At 41.8% G+C, this 23,226-nt stretch overlaps 1 protein-coding gene across 2 annotated transcripts in view; it reads left to right on the forward strand.

Moving 5' to 3' along the window:
• Positions 1–439: 439 nt before the first annotated feature.
• Positions 440–23,226, forward strand: part of MTR (5-methyltetrahydrofolate-homocysteine methyltransferase) — a 131,795-nt gene continuing 109,008 nt past the window's right edge. The window contains exons 1-3 of one of the 2 annotated variants that reach the window (XM_027531013.1): positions 440–908; positions 16,025–16,239; positions 23,086–23,175. In XM_027531013.1, coding sequence (XP_027386814.1) covers positions 875–908; positions 16,025–16,239; positions 23,086–23,175 — 339 coding nt within the window. In that variant the 5' untranslated portion in view covers positions 440–874. The remainder of the gene's footprint in view (positions 909–16,024; positions 16,240–23,085; positions 23,176–23,226) is intronic. The other variant, XM_027531014.1, reaches the window with a different exon arrangement.

Consider the following 23,226-nt stretch of genomic DNA (forward strand, 5'->3'; position numbering starts at 1 on the left):
ACAACCTTGTAAAATAGTAATTATCACCACCCTATCATTTCCTTTCTTATAAAGTGTAGAGTGGAGCCTGAGATTATGTTGCCCAAAGCCAGTTACCAGTAAAGCGTGACTAGTACCTGCTCTTCCAGACTTCAAGTACCAGCCTCTTGACATCGTATTAATACATTTTGAAGTCAGCGCCAACTTCGTACCAGGATTTAAATTTGGGGAGACTACTGGTGGCCACACTTTCAGACGCTGGACTGAGACGCGCAAAACCTCAGAGGGTCACCTGGGATCCTGAACTACATCTCCCAGAAATCGCGGGGGGGGGGGGGCGGGGGAGGGGGCGACAAAGCCTCATGTGAGTGGTTGAATCGGTCAGCCAATAGAGTCGCTACGGGCTCCTATAGACCAATCGCGGGCCTGAAGGGGCGGGACCTCCCACTGCGAGGCCGGATTGCGCGCAGAGTAACAGTTTTCTGAGTTACCCAAACCCACCGGGGACTGCCAGCCGTGGCCCCGCGCCTCGGTCGCCACGTCGTCCTCCTCTTCGGGTCAGGCCCGCGTCCTCCTGTCGACTCGGCCTCCGGTCGCGCTGGTTTAGCCGCCAGGCCTTTGCCGAGGACAGGCCAGGTGACCGAGAAGAAAGCACGTGTCTGAGCAGCGGTCTGGGCCGGGCGCCTCCTGTCAGCGCCGCGCGGCGCTCTGGCCCTGACGGAAGCCCCGCTGTCGGGTCTGGTTGCGGGGAGGCCCCTCAGTGTCCTTGGGACCCCGACCTTCTGTGAACTACTGGCCCGGCGCTGGCTGGCGTGGCTCTGGGCCGTCACGTGTGGAGGGTGCGTCTTTTCTGCCGCGTCCCCCGGCCGGAGGAGGAGAAAGAAGACTCCGGAGCATGGCCCCCACGCTCCAGGACCTGACGCCATCTGGTAACGCAGCGACCCGCTCTCCGCGCTTCGGTGCTTTAATACCTCCTAATCTCTAGGGTGATTCAGTTACCACCCGGAGACACCTTGTTAGCTTTCCCTGGGGGCGGGCGGCGCCTCTGAACGTGCGAACCCTGAGGTCCCGTGTTTTCTCGCTGCCTGCGTTCCTTCTCTCCCGACCCACCCGGCTTCCTCTCAAGGTAGACAAACCATCAAATCCATAAAGCACGCCCCGACACGTGCCCCCGAAACATATTCTGAGCGCCAGGGTAACTAAACTTTTCAGTTTGATGTACCGTATTCCGTCCGGGCCTTATAGAAGTTTTGCATGATTGAACGTTCTTATTCAATATGTTTATTGAGCATCTAAGCCAAAGAAGGTTCAGGTGCTGAGAAATAAGGAAGCCCAGAAAGCTATTTGCAACTGCATTGAACTTTTATTTCTCCACTTCGAGGTAACAATAGTAGTTCTGTCAACTCTAGTGTGTGTAAAATCTCTATGTTAGAATAGATTAGTGGGTACTCAGTAGGTTGGGGTAAGGGGTAATAATTCCAGGTGATTTTGATGTTGGTGACTCTCACATTAACAATGAGGAAAAAGAAAACTAACACAATAACTAAGTATATCAATATTTTCAGTTTTAAAATGAGCTCTAGGTCTTTAATGCCCTCCCTGATTGTAATTTGTGAACAAATACACCTATTAAAACTTGTGAGGTATGAAGTAGCAAGTGAAGAAACAAGAGAATCAGTAACAAGGACATAACAGTAGATGTGACAGATAAGGATCTTCAGCTCAGGAATTCCATAACTGAAATTTTTCAGAGGTAAGCTAGTGACCCTTTGATTCTAAGGTCCTGATAAATGGGACCATTAGAATTATTCATGAAACAGGTGGATATGTGACTAAGAAACATTTTATCACTGTTGCTGTAAAGTGAGACCTATATCTCCCACAGGGATATCATTTATTTATTTGAACAGTATTTTTTACTGATGACCTCTGACCTTCCTTTTCCCATGTAATTTAAAAAAATGAAGTATGTGATTTCTCTTTTATCTGAATGTATCTGGAGCAAAAACCCCTGAAGATTTAGAATAGTTTAAATAGTGATCTTTTTACAGCAGATGAAAGGAAAATTGTTAAGTGTTTGAATCTAGCTCTGGAGAAGGAAATGGCAACCCACTCTAGTGTTCTTGCCTGGAGAATCCCAGGGACGGAGGAGCCTAGTGGGCTGCCATCTATGGGGTCGCACAGAGTCGGACATGACTGAAGCAGCAGCAGCAGCAGCAGTTACATGTTTCTAATTCTTCCCGGTCTTATTAAAATCAAAGGAGAAATAGTATGCTATTTCAGAAGTGGAATATTGCACAAGCAAAGACATGTCTACAAAATGTAGCACGTTGGTGCAAACTAGAAGTTAGAGATTCAGAAATGAAGTGTCTTGCAAGGGACTTATGAGGAGAAGGGGACAACAGAAGATGAGGTGGCTGGATGGCATCACCGACTCGATGGACATGAGTTTGGGTGAACTCCGGGAGTTGGTGATGGACAGGGAGGCCTGGCGTGCTGCGATTCATGGGGTCGCAAAGAGTCGGACATGACTGAGCGACTGAACTGAACTGAAGATAGTCTTTAATATAGTCAAGTCAGGAAAGTGCTGAGAAGTGTTGGGATCATTTGTTTATAATGCAAAATTCTTTTCCTTGCTCTGTGTTTTCCCCAGTTAGTGCAGTGGATGTGGGAGTCCTAAGTAAATCAGAGCTACATGGGATCATTCTGTCTATAGAGTAACTGTGTTGTTGACAGTAATTTATTACTTAAAATCATGTGTATTTGGGGTTTATTGGTTTATGCCATCATCTTGTCTTTAGGATGGTTCTTGTCTTAAAGAACCATTATTTAGGATGGTTCTTAAGGGTGATACTGACTTACCCACCTCAACATCTAATTGGTCCTTTAACCAGTTAATACCATGTTTGTTTACTCTTTGGAGCATTTACTATGAATCATGGTATCATTACTGGGAAATAAAACATTAATGGGTAGAAAAAAAATCACCCAAGTAAAGTACATTGACTAGGTCCTCTCAAGCTGGGAAAACGTTGTGATCTCTTAGGCTTACTGGACAAGGACATTCCTTGTGTCTTTCTCTTTTAGACTGTGTTATTTATATATATCATCCCAGGTGGTACCTGCAATGCAGGAGACTCGGGTTCTATCCCTGGGTCGGGAAGATCCCCTGGAGAAGGGCATGGCAACCTACTCCAGTATTCTTGCCTGCGGAATCCTATGGACAGAGGAGCCTGGCGGGCTACAGTCCATAGAGTCGCAAAGAGTTGAACAGGACTAGAGCCGGAGAAGGCAATGGCACCCCACTCCAGTACTCTTGCCTGGAAAATCCCATGGACAGAGGAGCCTGGTAGGCTGCAGTCCATGAGGTTGCCAAGAGTCGGACACGACTGAGCGACTTCACTTTCACTTTTCACTTTCATGCATTGGAAAAGGAAATGGCAACCCACTCCAGTACTCTTGCCTGGAAAATCCCATGGACAGAGGAGCCTGGTAGGCTGCAGTCCATGAGGTTGCCAAGAGTCGGACACGACTGAGTGACTTCACTAGTTAGCCATTTCTGACTTCCTCACTCAATCAATAGAGCAATACAGTGGTAAATCTGGCTACCACTCAGTAGTATTCCACACACGAGCATCCTGCACATTTGACTTTGCCATTTCCCAGGGTTGTCTCCAATTTGCGACTTCTCTAATATCCTCTGATATGTTCTCTATGCATCAGTGGAGCCTTTGTTTGGGAAATACACTCAGGAGTGAGACTGTTGAGTTTTCCACATGCTTAATTTTACTGACTCCTGCTAGGTTGCTCTCCAGAATGACTGTATCTGTCTACGTTCCAAAAAGCAAGGGTTCTGATTTTCTTTGGTATTATCCAATCTTCTAATTACTGCCCATCCATTGCATATATATTGGTTTTGTCTTGTTTTAATTCATGTCTCTCTGATGGCTTACAGTTGGAGCATTTCTTCATATATTGTTGAGTATTCAGTTTTTCCCTCCCTTGATTTGCCTATTCACATCTTTTGCCCATTTTTCTGTTTAATTTCTTATTGATTTGCAGGAGCTCCTGGTATGTTATAGATTTTAGTCTCTTTCAGATTTGTTTTTTTTTCCTTCCTTTGGCTGTGCTGTGTGGTTTACAGGATCTTAATTCCCTGACCAGGGATCTAACCCTGGGCCCCAGCAGTGAAAGCGCAGAGTCCTAAACACTGGACCGCCAGGGAAGTCCCAGTACCTTTCAGTTTGACATTGCAGAATCTTCCTTCAGTTGATAATCTGTTTATTACTTTTGTCAGTGGTGACTTTCATTTGACAGAAATCCTTTGTTTTTATGTAATCAAATTTACTTTAAAAAAAAATTATAGGTTGAGCTATTTAAGTCTTTAGATGTCTTGCCATGTGCTAAGTGAGGAGATATTCTATATCTTACTTTCCTTATTTTGTAATATCTTGTAGTATATAATAATATTTGATAGGCCAAGTAATCTCTTTCTACTTTTTTAAAGTTAAGTTAGTTCTTTTTGGGCTTTTAGTCTTGCACATAAATTACAGAGTTAAGTTGGTCAAGCTTCTTATTTAAAAAATTACATGTTTTGTTTAGAGTTTTTTAAAAAACCTTTTGTCTCTTATATATATGATAACTCAAGCTATCAGGATTTGTGTGGGGATGGGGTTGTTTTATGGTAAATGGTGAACTATCTTAAAGATTGAAAACAATTTATATTTCTGATATGAAAAGTGAATACATTAGAGGCCTCTTGGGAAAATGCTTAGCCCTTTTTTGAAAATAGGCTAAGTAGGGGCACACTCCGCTGTCAGATTTGCAGTGAGTAGAGAAAGGCCAAACCAGCTCTGATGAAGGAGACCAGGGTGCACGGAGGGAGGGCATTTCTTTTGTTGTTATGTTAACTTTCCTTTCTTATTTCTATCTCCTTAAACTCTTGTGTACTTGGTCAGTGGAGGAGAAAGAAGTACATGTAAATCATATGGTATTTACTGATCATTTTGGTTGATGGTGATGGTTTTAGTTGCTAAGTCCTGTCTGATTCTTGAGACCCCACAGACTGTAGCCCATCAGGATCCTCTGTCCATGGGATTTTTCAGGCAAGCATACTGGAGTGAGCTGCCATTTTCTTCTGCAGGGGATCTTCCTGACCCAGGGATTGAACCCCAGTCTCCTGCATTGCAGGTGGATTCTTGACCGACTGATCTACCTTCCTGATAAACTACTGGCCATTTTACTGATGCCAAAAGACATATTTCTTTGTAGAAAAAACTGGGATTTTTTTTTCCTCAAAGGTTTGAATACCTTTTTATTTTTTAAGACTTTTTTTCAATGTGGACCATTTTTGTTTTTGTAATTTATTTTTTAATTGGAGAAGATTGTTTAACAATGTTGTGTTGATTTCTGCCATACAACAAGAATCAGCCATCAGTTCAGTTCAGTTCAGTCGCTCAGTCGTATCCAACTCTTCCTGACCCCATGAATCGCAGCACGCCAGGCCTCCCTGTCCATCACCAACTCCCGGAGATCACTCAGACTCACATCCATCGAGTCAGTGATGCCATCCAGCCATCTCATGCTCTGGCGTCCCCTTCTCCTCCTGCCCCCAATCCCTCCCAGCATCGGAGTCTTTTCCATTGAGTCAACTCTTCGCATGAGGTGGCCAAAGTACTGGAGTTTCAGCTTTAGCATCATTCCTTCCAAAGAAATCCCAGGGCTGATCTCCTTCAGAATAGACTGGTTGGATCTCCTTGCAGTCCAAGGGACTCTCAAGAGTCTTCTCCAACACCACAGTTCAAAAGCATCAATTCTTCGGCGCTCAGCCTTCTTCACAGTCCAACTCTCACATCCATACATGACCACTGGAAAAACCATAGCCTTGACTAGACGGACCTTTGTTGGCAAAGTAATGTCTCTGCTTTTCAATATGCTATCTAGGTTGGTCATAACTTTCCTTCCAAGGAGTAAGCGTCTTTTAACTTCATGGCTGCAATCACCATCTGCAGTGATTTTGGAGTCCCCCAAAATAAAGTCTGACACTGTTTCCACTGTTTCCCCATCTATTTCCCATGAAGTGATGGGACCGGATGCCATGATCTTTGTTTTCTGAATGTTGAGCTTTAAGCCAGCTTTTTCACTCTCCACTTTCACCTTCATCAAGAGGCTTTTTAGTTCCTCTTCACTTTCTGCCATAAGGGTGGTGTCATCTGCATATCTGAGGTTATTGATATTTCTCCTGGCAATCTTGATTCCAGCTTGTGTTTCTTCCAGTCCAGCGTTTCTCATGATGTACTCTGCATAGAAGTTAAATAAGCAGGATGACAATATACAGCCTTGACGTACTCCTTTTCCTATTTGGAACCAGTCTGTTGTTCCATGTCCAGTTCTAAGTGTTGCTTCCTGACCTGCATATAGGTTTCTCAAGAGGCAGGTCAGGTGGTCTAGTATGCCCATCTCTTTCAGAATTTCCCACAGTTTATTGTGATCCACACAGTCAAAGGCTTTGGCATAGTCAATAAAGCAGAAATAGATGTTTTTCTGGAACTCTCTTGCTTTTCCCATGATCCAGTGGATGTTGGCAATTTGATCTCTGGTTCCTCTGCCTTTTCTAAAACCAGTTTGAATATCAGGAAGTTCACAGTTCACGTATTGCTGAAGCCTGGCTTGGAGAATTTTGAGCATTACTTTGCTAGTATGTGCTGCTGCTGCTAAGTCACTTCAGTTGTGTCCGACTCTGTGCGACCCCATAGACGGCAGCCCACCAGCCTCCCCTGTCCCTGGGATTCTCAAGGCATGAACACTGGAGTGGGTTGCCATTTCCTTCTCCAGTGCATAAAAGTGAAAAGTGAAAGTGAAGTCACTCAGTCATGTCCGACTCTCAGCGACCCCATGGACTGTAGCCCACCAGGCTCCTCCATCCATGGGATTTTCCAGGCAAGAGTCCTGGAGTGGGATGCCATTGCCTTCTCCGTGCTAGTATGTGAGATGAGTGCAATTGTGTGGTAGTTTGAGCATTCTTTGGCATTTCCTTTCTTTGTGATTGGAATGAAAACTGACCTTTTCCAGTCCTGTGGCTACTGCTGAGTTTGCCACATTTGCTGGCGTATTGAGTGCAGCACTTTCACAGCATCATCTTTCAGGATTTGAAATAGCTTAACTGGAATTCCATCACCTGCACTTGCTTTGTTTGTAGTGATGCTTTCTAAGGCCATTGTGATTATCTTGGTTGTGAAGATCTTTTTTGTACAGTTCTTCTGTGTATTCTTGCCACCTCTTCTTGATATCTTCTGCTTCTGTTAGGTCCATACCATTTCTATTCTTTATTGAGCCCGTCTTTGCATGAAATGTCCCCTTGGTGTCTCTAATTTTCTTGAAGAGAGAATCAGCCATAATTATACATATATCCTCTCCCTCTTAAAGTCTCCCTCCTGCCCGCCTCCCCCACCCCTCTAAGTCATCACAGAGCGCCAGGCTGGGCTCCTTGTGTTATAAAGCAGCTTCTGTTTTACACTTTATTGTTGTTCAGTCACCAAGTTGTGTCCAACTCTTTGCAACCCCGTGGACTGTAGCACGCCCGGCCTCCCTGTCCCTCACCATCTCCCGCAATTTGCACAAGTTTATGTCCATTTAATTGGTGATACTGTATATATGTTGATGCTGCTTTCTCCATCCATTTGCTCTCTCCTTTTCCCACTGAGTCCACAAGTCCACTCTCTGTATCTGCATCTCCATTCCTTCCCTGCAGATAGGTTCATCAATCCTATTTTTCTAGAGTCCATATATAAGTGTTAAAAATGATATTTGTTTTTCTCTTTCTGACTTAACTTTACTGTTTTAATAGGTTCTAGCTTCATCCACCTCACTAGAACTGACTCAAATTCATTCTTTTTTATGGCTGAGAAATATCCCATTGTTATTTATGTACCACATCTTTATTCATCTGTGGATGGACACCTAGACTGATTCCATGTCCTGGCTATTGGAAATAGTGCAGCAATGAACACTGGGGTACATGTGTCTCTTAGAATTGTGGTTTTTCTCAGGGTCTACGCACAGTAGTGGGATTGCTGGATCATATGGTAGTTTTATTCCTAGTTTTAAAAGGAATCTCCATACTGTTCTCCATAGTGCCTGCTTCAATTTACATTCCTACCAACAGTGGAGGAGGGTTCCCTTTTCTCTACATCCTCTGTAATTTTTATTGTTTGTAGATTTTTTTTGATGATGGCCATTCTGACTGGTGTAAGGCGATACCTCATTGTAGTTTTGATTTAGATTTTTCTAATAACTAATGATATTGGGCATCTTTTCATGTGTTTATTGGCCACCTGTATGTCTTCTTTGGAGAAATGCCTGTTCAGGTCTTTTGCTCATTTTTTGACTGGGCTGTTTGTTTTTCTGATATTATATTGAGCTGTATGAGCTGTTTATATATTTGGGAGATTAATCCTTGTCAGTTGTTTCATTTGCAGTTATTTTCTCCCATTCTCACTGTTGTCTTTTCATCTTGTTTATGGTTTCCTTTGCTGTGCAAAAGCCTTTAAGTTTAATTAGGCCCCATTTGTTTATTTTTATTTTTATTACTCTCGGAGGTGAGTCAAAGAGGATCTTGCTGTGATTTATGTCCAAGAGTATACTGCCTATGTTTTTCTCAAAGAGGTTTACAGTTTCTGGGCTTACATTTATTTAAGTCTTTAATCCATTTTGAGTTTATTTTTGTGCATGGTGTTATGAAATGTGCTAGTTTTATTCTTTTACATGTAGCAGTCCAGTTTTGTCAGCACCACTTATTGAAGAGGCTGTCTTTTCTCCATTGTATATTCTTTTATTCTTCCTCCTTTGTCAAAGACAAGGTACCATAGGTGCATGGGTTTACCTCTGGGCTTTTTATCTGATTCTGTTGGTCTATATTTGGTGTCTGTGCCAGTACCATACTGTCTTGATGACTGTAGCTTTGTGGTACAGTGTGAAGTCAGGAAGGTTGATTCTTCCATCTCTCTTTTTCTTTCTCAAGATTGCTTTGGCTATTTGAGGTCTTTTGTGTTTCCATACACATTGTGAAATTGTTCTAGCTCTGAAAAATACCATTGATAGTTGATAGAGATTTCAGTGAATCTGTAGATTGTTTTGGTGGTATGATTATTTTCACAAAATTGATTCTTCCAATCCAAGAACATAGTATATCTCTCCATCTGTCTTGTGTCATCTTTGATTTCTTTCATTAGTGTCTTATAGTTTTCTGCATACAGGTCTTTTGTTTCTTTAGATAGGTTTATTCCTAGGTATTTTTTTTTTTATTCCTAGGTATTTTATTCTTTTTGTTGCATTTGTGAATGGGATTGTTTCCTTAATTTGAGATTTTCCATTGTTAGTAAATAAGAATGCAGGGATTTTTGTATATTAAGTTTAGATCCTGTGACTTCACTATTTTCATTGATTAATTCTAGTAATGTTCTGGTGGCATCTTTAGGATTTTCTATGTATAATATTCCAAATCCTGAAAGATGATGCTGTGCAAGTGCTGCACTCAATATGCCAGCAAATTTGGAAAACTCAGCAGTGGCCACAGGACTGGAAAAGGTCAGTTTTCATTCCAATCCCAAAAAAAGGCAATGCCAAAGAATGCTCAAACGACCGCACAATTGCACTCATCTCACACGCTAGTAAAGTAATGCTCAAAATTCTCCAAGCCAGGCTTCAGTAATACGTGAACCGTGAACTTCCTGATGTTCAAGCTGGTTTTAGAAAAGGCAGAGGAACCAGAGATCAAATTGCCAACATCCGCTGGATCATGGAAAAAGCAAAAGAGTTCCAGAAAAACATCTATTTCTGCTTTATTGACTATGCCAAAGCCTTTGACTGTGTGGATCACAATAAACTGTGGAAAATTCTGAAAGAGATGGGAATACCAGACCACCTGACGTGCCTCTTGAGAAATCTGTATGTAGGTCAGGAAGCAAGAGTTAGAACTGGACATGGAACAACAGACTGGTTCCAAATAGGAAAAGGAGTATGTCAAGGCTGTATATTGTCATCCTGCTTATTTAACTTCTATGCAGAGTACATCATGAGAAACGCTGGACTGGAAGAAGCACAAGCTGGAATCAAGATTGCCGCGAGAAATATCAATAACCTCAGATATGCAGATGACACCACCCTTATAGCAGAAAGTAAAGAGGAACTCAAAAGCCTCTTGATGAAGGTGAAAGTGGAGAGTGAAAAAGTTGGCTTAAAGCTCAACATTCAGAAAACAAAGATCATGGCATCCAGTCCCATCACTTCATGGCAAATAGATGGGGAAACAGTGTCAGACTTTATTTTGGGGGGCTCCAAAATCACTGCAGATGGTGACTGCAGCCATGAAATTAAAAGACACTTACTCCTTGGAAGGAAAGTTATGACCAACCTAGATAGCATATTGAAAAGCAGAGACATTACTTTGCCAACAAAGGTCCGTCTAGTCAAGGCTATGGTTTTTCCTGTGATCATGTATGGATGTGAGAATTGGACTGTGAAGAAGGCTGAGCGCTGAAGAATTGATGCTTTTGAACTGTGGTGTTGGAGAAGACTCTTGAGAGTCCCTTGGACTGCAAGGAGATCCAACCAGTCCATTCTGAAGGAGATCAGCCCTGGGATTTCTTTGGAAGGAATGATGCTAAAGCTGAAACTCCAGTACTTTGGCCGCCTTATGTGAAGAGTTGACTCAATGGAAAAGACTCTGATGCTGGGAGGGATTGGGGGCAAGAGGGGAAGGGGACGATAGGATGAGATGGCTGGATGGCATCACTGACTCGATGGACATGAGTCTGAGTGAACTCTGGGAGTTGGTGATGGACAGGGAGGCCTGGTGTGCTGCGATTCATGGGGTCGCAAAGAGTCGGACACGACTGAGCGACTGATCTGATCTGATCTTATGTATAATATTATGTCATCTGCAAACAGTGAGGGTTTTACCTCTTATTTTTCTTCTGGATTCCTTTTATTTCTTTTTATTCTCTGCCATGGCTCTGTTTTCCAAAACTATGTTGAATAATAGTGGCAAGAGTGGGCACTTTTTTTGATGTGGACCATTATTAAAGTCTTTATTGAATTTGTTACAGCATTGTTTCTATTTTATGTTTTGTTTTCTTGGCTCTGAGGCACATGGGATCTTAGCTCCCCAGTTCAGTTCAGTTCAGTTCAGTCTCAGTCGTGTCCAGCTCTTTGGGACCCCATGAATCGCAGCACGCCAGGCCTCCCTGTCCATCACCAACTCCTGAAGTTCACTCAGACTCACGTCCATCGAGTCAGTGATGCCATCCAGCCATCTCATCCTGTCGTCCCCTTCTCCTCCTGCCCCCAATCCCTCCCAGCATCAGAGTCTTTTCCAATGAGTCAACTCTTCGCATGAGGTGGCCAAAGTACTGGAGTTTCAGCTTTAGCATCATTCCTTCCAAAGAAATCCCAGGGCTGATCTCCTTCAGAATGGACTGGTTGGATCTCCTTGCAGTCCAAGGAACTCTCAGGAGTCTTCTGCAACACTACAGTTCAAAAGCATCAATTCTTCAGCGCTCAGCCTTCTTTACAGTCCAACTCTCACATCCATACATGAGCACTGGAAAAACCATAGCCTTGACTAGACGGACCTTTGTTGGCAAAGTAATGTCTCTGCTTTTCAATATGCTATCTAGGTTGGTCATAACTTTCCTTCCAAGGAGTAAGCATCTTTTAATTTCATGGCTGCAGTCACCATCTGCAGTGATTTTGGAGCCCAGAAAAATGAAGTCTGACACTGTTTCCACTGTTTCCCCATCTATTTGCCATGAAGTGATGGGACTGGATGCCATGATCTTTGTTTTCTGAATGTTGAGCTTTAAGCCAACTTTTTCACTCTCCACTTTCACCTTCATCAAGAGGCTTTTTAGTTCCTCTTCACTTTCTGCTATAAGGGTGGTGTCATCTGCATATCTGAGGTTATTGATATTTCTCACGGCAATCTTGATTCCAGCTTGTGCTTCTTCCAGTCCAGCGTTTCTCATGATGTACTCTGCATAGAAGTTAAATAAGCAGGATGACAATATACAGCCTTGACATACTCCTTTTCCTATTTGGAACCAGTCTGTTGTTCCATGTCCAGTTCTAACTCTTGCTTCCTGACCTGCATACAGATTTCTCAAGAGGCAGGTCCAGTGGTCTGGTATTCCCATCTCTTTCAGAATTTTCCACAGTTTATTGTGATCCACACAGTCAAAGGCTTTGGCATAGTCAATAAAGCAGAAATAGATGTTTTTCTGGAACTCTTTTGCTTTTTCCATGATCCAGCGGATGTTAGCAATTTGATCTCTGGTTCCTCTGCCTTTTCTAAAACCAGCTTGAACATCAGGAAGTTCACGGTTCACGTATTACTGAAGCCTGGCTTGGAGAATTTTGAGCATTACTTTACTAGCATGTGAGATGAGTACAATTGTGCGGTCGTTTGAGCATTCTTTGGCATTGCCTTTTTTTGGGATTGGAATGAAAACTGACCTTTTCCAGTCCTGTGGCAACTGCTGAGTTTTCCAAATTTGCTGGCATATTGAGTACAGCACTTTCACAGCATCATCTTTCAGGATTTAGAATAGCTCAACTGGAATTCCATCACCTCCACTAGCTCCCCAACCAGGGGTCAAACCTGTGCCTCCTTTGTTGGAAGGCGAAGTCTTAACCATAGGACTACCAGGGAAGTCCCTTGAATACCTTGGATAGCCAACAGGGACTATTGTATAGCAGATGGAACTCTGCTCAGTGTTATGTTCCAGGGGAGGGAGGTTTGGGGGAGAATGCTCACATGTATATGTATGGGGGAGTCCCTTTGCTGTTCTCCTGAAACTACCACAACATTGTTAATTGGCTATACACCATTACAAAATAAAATGTTTAAAGTTTGGGGAAAAACCTTTGATTGCATGCAGGCACGCATGAGCTACTCCCTCCTCCAGCGCCCCTTCACCACGCCCACACACCCTGTTCCTACCCACTGGGTGATTCATCACACATGCCCTCATTTTAGGAAGAGTTGCAGCTACATTCTTTGAAAAAGAAAGGAATTCAATTGAGCATATAGGTTAAAGTTTTTAATCTTTCTTTTTATTCCCCATCTGAAAGGATCTCCATGTAGATATTTTTGCTGATTATTGTGTTTGCTCTGCCGCATTCAAGTTCATCTCTAAATCTGTAAACATGCTATTCCTGCCTCCTGCCCCAACTTGAACAGAACTGAGAGCTTCAGGCTTCTGTGATCCTTTTTCTTAACCCACTGGACTTGTAGAGTATAGAAAGCAACCTTTAGAGTTTCAATCCTAGCTCTACTTTTTATTAGCTATGCAATAATAATGAAATAATAGGAGTTGCTAACATTATGGGGTGATTATGCCAAGGTTATATGTCTCATGACTTTTATGATATGAGAGTTCCAGTCGTTAGCATCTGGAATATGCCTTCAAATGCATCATCTCGTTCTGTTGTCACATGTCCTGTGATAAGGCAAAACACAGCCTGTCCAAAACCCCATAGCTACTTTTGAGAGCTGGGACTAAAACCCAGATTTCTTGGCTTTTTTCATCCTATCCCCATTAGCTTAATCATATCAAATTCTGAGTGTTTCTTAGCTGAAGGAGAGCCACATCATGGGGTGTCTAAATTAATGCCACCCCTGAATTGCCTTTGTTGACATTAATTGGAAATGACCAAACCACTGCCCGGTTGCCTACCAGTCTTTCTGTTATATATGTCTCAGTAAGCCCTGCCTTTTCTTCACACTTTCAGGAAGTGATTTTTTTTCCTTTGGTGCTTGAAGTACTACTGCTCGGATTTTTGGATCTTAACTTTGTTCCTTTTTCAGTTTTCTTACCCCTATTAGCTCAATAAACAAAATTAGCCAGTTTTTGAAAGGAATAGTAAACCCTGAAATAAACATAATGCCCTTTGAGAAAGAAACCAGATACCCACCAATTTACAGGTTGCTGGCACAACCTTTCTGAAGCCTATTAAGGAATCGTTCAGTCACAATAGCTGTATAGCCACCATCCATCCCGTTTCTTTATAGAGTACCTAAGACTCTGGACAGTAAGGTCTGGGTTTTACATTTGCACCACTGCCAGTTTACAAATATTCATACATTACTGGTTTGGGGTTTAAATACCTTCTCTTGTCATCTTTCCTCACTGTTTTGCTGTGTTGGTTTAGGAAATACTTACTGAACTGTCTGGATACTGTCCTTGGTATTGCTAGGGATACAGATGAGTTGGCCTAATCCCAGTCTTTCTCCAAGCGGCTCAAAGAGCTTAGAGCCAGCTGCATTTTACTCCAGCATTTCTCCCCTCTCAGGGAGCACAGAAGTACATGTTGACTAGAGCAGTGGGTGTCATTGTAGTTTGTTTTGAATAACTTGTAGTAAGTTTGGTAGGCAGTAGGGAATTGTTGAAGGTTGGAAGCATTGGAAGCATTGTTGAAGCATTGGAAGCAACTGGTTTAAACATGCTTTTTAGGAAGATGAATCTGGTGCATAGGATGGATTGGAACATAGGGTGACCAGGTATAGTCACCCCGGTGGTTGAGATGACAGTTTGTATGACACTTGATTTTTTTTTTTTTTTAACAAAGCATCTTTGTATCTGATTTCCTTTAACCCATAAGACAATTCCGTGAAGTTGGGGTGAGCAGGCATTGTCTTTCTTAGTTTTCATGGATGCAAACTGAAGCTCACAGAGGACCTATGATGGCTGAATGTGTGGTAATGACTTGAGGAACGGGTTGGCACTGGGATGGAAGGTGGGCCCAATATGGATGGCATTTTGGATGCCAGAGCTATAGGGCTTGAGATCTGAGTAGATATGATTATCAAGGAGAATGAGGAGTCACGTAACACTGAGGTTGTCAGGTCAGTTTTCTGCAAAGGGTGATGCATTCAGAAAAATAGAGAAATCAGACAGGGAATGTGGCAAGTTTGGTTTTGGACAGTAGATTGAGGGGCAGGCTGTAACAAGTGGACAGCTTGGAATCTGAGTCTGAGATTGGAGCCCATTGTTTTTGATAATTAGAAGACCATGTGTGACTTTAGGGAGTGATTTCAGTAGTGTGGTGGAGGAAGAAGCCACAGCATGAAGATAGGTTGAGGTAGAATTGCTGGAGGTGGGAAGGGGTAAACGGGAAGGACAGTGGGAGGTGTGGGTGGAAGTGATCACATGTTCTTCTTTAGGTGCAGAGGGAACCAAGCTACAAGAGGATTTTGTGGTGTGTGTGGGGGGGGTGAATTTGGGGAGCTCCCCAAAGAAGACTCTTGTACAGGATTAGGTGAAATCACCTCTGAGTTAAAAGGATGAGAAGGATTTTGTGCTAAAGGCAAGCAGAGGTCTGGGACAGCAGGTATGAGAAGTATTGTTGAGGGAGCTGAGAAAAGGTGAACCAAAGAAGAGGCTCAAAGTTAGGAATTGCGAGGATTCCAATCAGCATGGTTTTGTGGCTTTCCAGTAGTTCTTGGAGACCAGAAAATAGGATTGGAAGGAGTATGCATTAGGGCTTTTCAAGACTGGGTAGCCTGTCATGAGTTCTGGTGGTAGTGGAAGAGACTGTCAGACTTAACAGTCTAAATGGCAGTTTGGAATTATTGATGGCTTTCGGTTATCAAACCAAATCTTATGTCTTATTCTGGGCACATGCACAGAGCCAACGGGGAGGGAGGCCTGCAGACCTCCAGCAGCTGGCCTGGGCTTGTAGCAGTTGGCTCTCTGCTGTCTGTTGTGCTCATCTTTGAAACAGGAATAACTACAGCCTACGTTAACCTTGATGTAGTGCTATACCAGTGATTCTGTGCTGTGTACAACCTCTTGTTTCATTAAGCATTGTTGTAACTTAATGAAAACATTTTGGGGCAGCCTTTTTCAAAGTCTGCAGGATTGAGAGAATATATCTATGAGCCCCATTTACTCCCTGTTGTGAATTATTTTAATTTAGTCTGCAATCTCTCTCCACACCTATTTTTCCCCTTTCATTTTGGAAACTCACATTTTCACTTTCTTTAAAGCAGGGATGAAGAAGACCCTGCAAGATGAGATTGAAGCTATCCTGCAGGAGAGGATTATGGTGCTTGATGGAGGGATGGGGACCATGATCCAGCGGCACAAGCTGAGTGAAGAAGACTTCCGAGGACAAGAATTTAAAGATCATGCCAGGCCCCTGAAAGGCAACAATGACATTTTAAGTATAACTCAGCCCAATGTCATTTACCAAATCCATAAGGTAAAGCTTCCTTGAGTTCTTATATTTTTATCTATCATTCTGCAAGTCCTTTGGTGTCCTGAGGGCAGACCACTGTGCTAAGTGCTCTGGGGGAGACAGAGAAAGGGGTGATTTATTCAGAAAGAGGTGGCTTATTCAGAAAGCAGGTTTCAGTTCAGTTTGGCTGCTCAGTCATCTTGGCAACCCCATGGACGGCAGCATGCCAGGCTTCTCTATCACCAACTCCTAGAGCTTGCTTAGACTCATGTCCATAGAGTTGGTGATGCCATCCAACCATCTCATCCTCTGTCGTCCCCTTCTCCTCCTGCTTTCAGTCTTTCCCAGCATCAGGGTCTTTTCCAGTGAGTAATGATTAGATGTTAGTATATGTTACAAAATGGTCACCACAGTAAGTCTAGGTAATATCTGTTACCATACATAGTTACAGTATTTTTCTTGTAATGAAGATTTTTAAGATCTACCTTCTTAGCAACTTGTAGTGGTAGTAACTGCAGTCTTCATGCTGTGCATTCATCCTCGTGACTTACTTTATAACTAGAAGCCTGTACCTTTTGGCCCCCTTCATCCGTTTCCCCCACTGTCCACTCCCCAACTTCTGGCAACTACCTTTCTTCTTTTTTATAGCTCAGTTATATTCCATTACATATACATATGACATTTCCTTTTTTCATTCATCTGTCAGTAGACACTTAGATTGTCTCCATATGTTGACAACTGTAAATAATGCTACAGTGAACATGGGTACATCTTTTTTTAAAAAATTTATTTAACTGGAGGTTAATTGCTTTACAGTATTGTGTTGGTTTCTGCCATACATCAACATGAATCAGCCGTAGGTGTGCTTATGTCCCCTCCTCCTTCAGCCTGCCTCCTACCTCCCACCCCTCTAAGCTGTCATAGAGCACTGGGCTGAGCTGCCTGTGCCGGACAGCAGATTCCCCCCGGCTATTTCACACGTGGTAATGTGTATGTTTCAGTGCTGCTCTTTCAGTTCATCCTCCCCCTCCTCCTGCTGGGTCCCACAAGTCTGTCCTCTGTGCCTCCATCTCTGTTCCTGCCCAGCAAAGAGATTCATCAGTACCACTGTTTTAGATTCCATATATATGGGTTAATATATGATATTTGTTTTTCTCTTTCTGACTTACTTCACTCTGTGTGACAGACTCTAGGTTCATCTGCCTCACTAGAATGGACTCAAATTTATTCCTTTTTATGGCTGAATAATATTCCATTGTATATGTGTACCACATCTTCTTTATCCATTCATCTCTCACTAGACATCTGGGTTACTTCCATGTCCTGGCTATTGTAAATGGTGAACATGCTGCAGTGAACACTGGGATATGTGTGTCTTTTAGAATTGTGGTTTTCTCAGGGTATATGTCCAGTAGTGGGATTGCTGGGTCATGTGTAGTTTTATTCCTAGTTTTTTAAGGAATCTCCATAGTGACCGCATCAATTTATATTTGCACTAACTGTGCAAGAGGGTTCCCTTTGCTCCACTCCTTTCCAGCATTTGCTGTTTGTTGATTTTTGATAATGGCCATTTTGACTGTTGGGAGGTGATACCTCATTGTACGTTTGGTTGCATTTTTCTAATAGTAAACGGTGTTGAGCATTTTTTTCATGTGCTTATTAGCCATCTGTATGTCTTCTTTGGAGCAATGTCTATCACGTCTTCTGCTCATTTTTTGGTTGGGTTGTTTTTCTGATATTGAGCTGCATGAGCTGCTTGTATATTTTAGAGGTTAATCCTTTCTCAGTTGCTTTATTTGCAATTATTTTCTCCCATTCTGAGGGTTGTCTTTTCATCTTGTTTATGGTTTCCTTTGCTGTGCAGAAAACTTTTAAGTTTAATTAGGTCCAATTTGTTTATCTTTGTTCTTATTTTACTCTAGAAGGTGGGTTATAGAGGATCTTGCTGTGATTTGTATCAAAGAGTGTTCTATCTGTGTTTTCTTCTAAGAGTTTTATAGTTTCTGGTCTTACATTTAAGTTCTTAATCCATTTTGAGCTTATTTTTATGTGTTGTTAGGAAGTGTTCTAATTTCATTCTTTTACACCTAGCTGTCCAGTTTTCCCAGCACCGCTTATTAAAGAGACTATCTTTTCTCCATTGTATATTCTTTCCTCCTTTGTCAAAGATAAGGTACCTATAAGCGCATGGGCTTATCTCTGGGCTTTCTGAGAGAAGCAAGCAACCGAAGGAACCGTCATTGATTCTGTGAACCATTCACAGTTTCACTGTCCTTACCGTATGTTCTTAGACATGCATGGCTTAATATTTGAAACAAGCATGCTACTGGCAGGATCAACTAAGTATCTTCTATCTTTTTGAGTTAGTGGTTTTGTTTTATTTGGATAATACCCAGAAATAAAATTGCTGGGTCATATAGTAGTTCTATTTTTAATTTTTTGAGGAGTCGCCATTCTATTTTCCATTGAGGTTGTGCAAACTTTACATTCCCGCAAGAGCTCCCTTTTCTGTATCTCTTTACCAACACTTGTTATTTCTTGTCTTTTTGATAAAAGCCATTCTGATAGGTGAGCTCTGATATCTCATTGTGATTTTGATTTGCAGTTAGTGATGTTGACTGTCTTTTCATGAACCTGTTGGCCATCTGTATGTCTTCCTTGGAAAAATGTCTGTTGCAGTCTCCTGCTCATTTTTTCCTTTTTGGCCATGCCATGCTGCATATAGAATCTTAGTTCCCTGACCAGGGATCCAACTATACCCCCTGCAGTGGAAGTGTAGAGTCTTTAACCACTGGACTGCCAGGGAAGTCCTGTATTCTGCCCATTTTTTTTTGAATTGGTTTGTTTGTATTTTTTTGTTAGTTACTGAATTGTATGAATTCTTCATTTTGGATATCCATATCAGATACATGATTTGCAAATATTTTCTCCAATTCAGTAGATTGCCTTTTCATTTTATTGCTTGTTTCTTTTGCTGTGTAGATGCTTTTTAGTTTGATGTAGTCCCACTTGTTTATTTTTGTTTTTGGTGCCTTTCAGACTCTTCTTAAGGAAATCACTTAAACGAATGAATGATTAAATGATTCATTGAGACTGGAAGGAACCTTCCCTTGGCTGGTCAAGACTTTGTTCTAGATAAGATGCAGAATAGTTTTCATTTCAAGAAAAACTAGGAATACCTTTCCTTTGTTGTAATAGAAATTGTCAGTACTAGAAGATTTAAAATTGGTTCTTGAAGAGGTTGATTCTACAAGTTTTTCTGCTAGGCCTTCTAATATGTAGTCAAATTGCATTATAAAATTCCAGTACATTGTATATTGGGAATGCCATCATGGGTATGAATTGCTTGATACAGTTACAATTATTATGCATGCATACTCAGTCATGTCCAACTTTTTGAAGCCCCATGGACTGCAGCATGCCAGGCTCCTCTGTCCGTGGGATTGTCCAGGCAAGAATACCGGAATGGGTTGCCATTTCTATCTCCAGGGATCTCCCCGATCCAGGGATTGAACCTGTGTCTCCTGTATCCCCTGCATTGCAGGAGAATTCTTTACATTGAGCCACCAGGGAAGCCCAATATGGATACAAACATCAGTTCTTATCATGCAATTGGTGAAATCGCCACCCTTCCCCAACCATTAGCTTCCTGAGGGCACTAATTTATGCCTATTTTTCACTACTGAATTCCAACTGCTTAGAACAGTATCTTGCACAAAGTAAGTCAGTAAATGTTTTTCAAGAGAGTGAATCTTTGTCTTCTGTGTTAGATAGACAACTAGAAAGAATAGCAAATTTCTCAGGATAGGGACATGAATCAAAATGGCAGTAAATACAATAAGGTGTATCTGGCTGTCCCATTTGTGAGGGATATTGATTCGCTGGAGTTCTCTGGATGTAGAGACCATATCGTGTTCATGGATGAGGAAGGAAAAAAGACTAGGTCTTTTCACACTTAGTTATTTCTAGTAGTATTACTGACCATAGAGCTGATCCGCTGATCCTTAATTTTAATGGTGTCCAGGCTCTATACAAAATGCAAGTCTCTGACACTAAGAATGTAGGTGCCTTTCAGCTTCTGGTTGGGGAGGCATCCATTTCAAAGGCGTCCTTGTCTGTAAACACCCTGCCAGCTGTATGAAACGGCTGCTGACTGACCGACTAGCAACCAGGCTTCCCCCGCCATGAAGTTCCTCTTGGAGAAAGGCCTGGGTAACCTAAATGAGTGACCCTGCCTTTTCCTTCCCGAACCCTAATTCCTACTGTTAGGTTTTAAGTTCTTCAGTAAAGAGTGAACCCACAATATTCTAAGCATCTACCTTGATCCCAATGAAGACAGAACCCTGGTTCTCTCAGTTATTTCCCTCCAACCCCCAGCTACCTCACTGTGTGGCCTGAGCATGCCTGCACCCTTCAGGACCTGTGGATAGTAGGACCTTTTTGTTTTTTCAAAAGTTCCCTGATAGTAATTGCTGAGGTGAGTCTTGCAACTGTGATAAGAATCGCTAGGGCCAGTCAGGCCGTGGCCTTGGCTCCGCCCTGGCTCAGCACTGGGGGTAAGGCCCCAGGTGAATGCCTCATGCATTTCCTAGCTCATTTGCTGTTGTTAGGCTGAGACCTACAGGAACTGATATTTTAAAACACCTGTAGGTAGACTCTGGCTGTGTTGTCATTAATGGCCTCCTTTAATCTTGACAGCTTTTACAGAAGAAACCTGAGGAGCAGCGTAATTAAGTAGCTTGCCCACATCCATCCATGCTTTTTTGCTTAAACTTTTAATTTTATATTGGAGCATAGCTAACTAACAATGTTGTAATAGTTGAAGGTGCACAGCAGAGTGACTCAGCCATACATGTATGTGTCTCCATTCTCCCTCAACTCCCCTCCCGTCCTGGCTGCACATGAGATCGAGCAGAGGTCCCTGTGCTACACAGTAGGTCCTTGTTGCGTATCCATTTTTAATATAGCACTCACACGTGTTTTAATTGGTGAGAATAGGCTTGGAATCTTGGGGTGTCATATCCCAAGTCCATGAGTGGGATATTATTCCAGGAAAGAAGGTGGAGAGAAAAGGTGAAGAGCTAGAAAAAACACCTTATAAACTTCATATTATGGAAAATTTTAAACCTATGGAGAATTGGAGAAAATAACTGGGAATTTAGAAATACTCTCTGCCTATTTATAGAGATAATATGTGTTCATTGTTACAAAAATAAAATGTCTAGCTTGATAGAAAAACATAAAAGAAAATAAAAACCACCTGTAATATCAGTATGTGTGTTTATGCCCAGTTACTCAGTCATGTCCAGCTCTGTGACCCCATGGACTGTAAATTCAGTACCAAGACATACTTGCCATTCACATATTTTAATTTATATTTCAGACTAGTTTTCTGTATTTGGGTTTTTAAAATTAAATTGGGATTATTATTACTCCATACTATTTTATAATTTGCATTTTTTAATACCATGAGTATTAAATATTCTGAGACATGGTTTTAATAACTTTGTACAAATTTATTCTGTACATATATCACCGTTTGCTTAATTTAACCTTATTCCTAGGCCTTAAGGTTGTTTTCAGTTTTTCTTTCTCTTTTTTGAAAAGCTAAATTTTAATTTGTTCTGATAAAACAGAACTCATAGTTAAGAATAAATTCCCTTTTAACCAATACTCCAAATTTCTATTTTTTTCCCCCAGAGATAACCACTTACACTAGTTGGTGTATGTCTTTCCAAATCATTTGTTATGCATTTATGCATAAGTGTATATGTTTGTGTATACTAGAAAACTCAATATTATTTGTATGTGTGTATATTTTAAATTTATATGGTGTCATATTAATTTTGTTTTTCTACTGAATAGTATTTTTGGAGATGTTTCCATATTCGTAGATATTTATACACAGTGTTGTTGTTGTTGTTGTTTTACCTATTTTTTGGCTGCTTGTTGCATGCAGAATCTTAGTTCCCTGACCAGGGATCAAACCCATATCCCCTGCAGTGAAAACAGAGTCTTAACCACTGGACCACCAGGGAACTCCCCACACATGGTGTTTTTTAGCTGCCACATAACATGTAATAAAATGGACATATTATAGTTTATTTAGCCGTTTCCCTATTGGTGAGTATTTAGGCTGTTTGTGACTTAAAAGTGTGTAAATCTTGGATTTTATTTCCAAATATTTCTGCAAACAGTGTCTTATCTGCTTATGTGGGGTTACGTTTACTCAGTGTTGGAAAATCAGGAGTTTACTCAGTGTTGGAAAATTCACCAGAGTGTTTATCAGATTGAAACAGAGTGAAACAAGGAAGAAAGATTTCAAACAGGGAGAACAGGAGGGCACCAAGGTCCTCGGGGTTTAGTGAGGGTTCTGATCTGGCTCGCAGGGGCCAGGACCTGTGGGCTGAAGCAGCTGTGGTCAGAATTGAGATTGCAGCGAGAGGGCCCTTCTCAACAGAATCCTAGCTGTGCCGAAGCTGGGACATGGCAGAGGAACAGACGGAATATTTGTTGAGGGCCATCATGTGCCAGAAGCTTGATGTGTGATCTGTGCTATCATCTGGTCACCGGTGAAGCAGGGTTATACTACTTTCAAATGAAACTGAGGCTCAGAGTTTAAGGAACTCGACTCAGTTCACACCACATTTGAACTTTGTCTGACTTCAAGTTCTGTTTTATTTATACCACATGCCTTTTTATGAAATCCCTATATCCTTTTGTGTCTCTGTCCTGTATGTACTGCAGTGCCTTGCACTTAGTAAGTAGTCAAAAGGTATTTGGTGAAGATGGTGAGGAAAAGGCAAATTTACTATTAGGAGGCAGGGATTCTGTGACTCATAGCATTGACATGACTTTCTCTTGTTGCAGGAGTACCTCCTAGCTGGGGCAGATATCATTGAAACAAATACTTTCAGCAGCACTTCTATTGCCCAAGCTGACTATGGCCTGGAACACTTGGTAAGGATTTCATTTTTGCTTGTATCTGAGATAGTCATGAGCATTTACTAT

The sequence above is a fragment of the Bos indicus x Bos taurus genome, chromosome 28 (assembly GCF_003369695.1).
Source record: "Bos indicus x Bos taurus breed Angus x Brahman F1 hybrid chromosome 28, Bos_hybrid_MaternalHap_v2.0, whole genome shotgun sequence".
Lineage (NCBI taxonomy): Eukaryota > Metazoa > Chordata > Mammalia > Artiodactyla > Bovidae > Bos > Bos indicus x Bos taurus.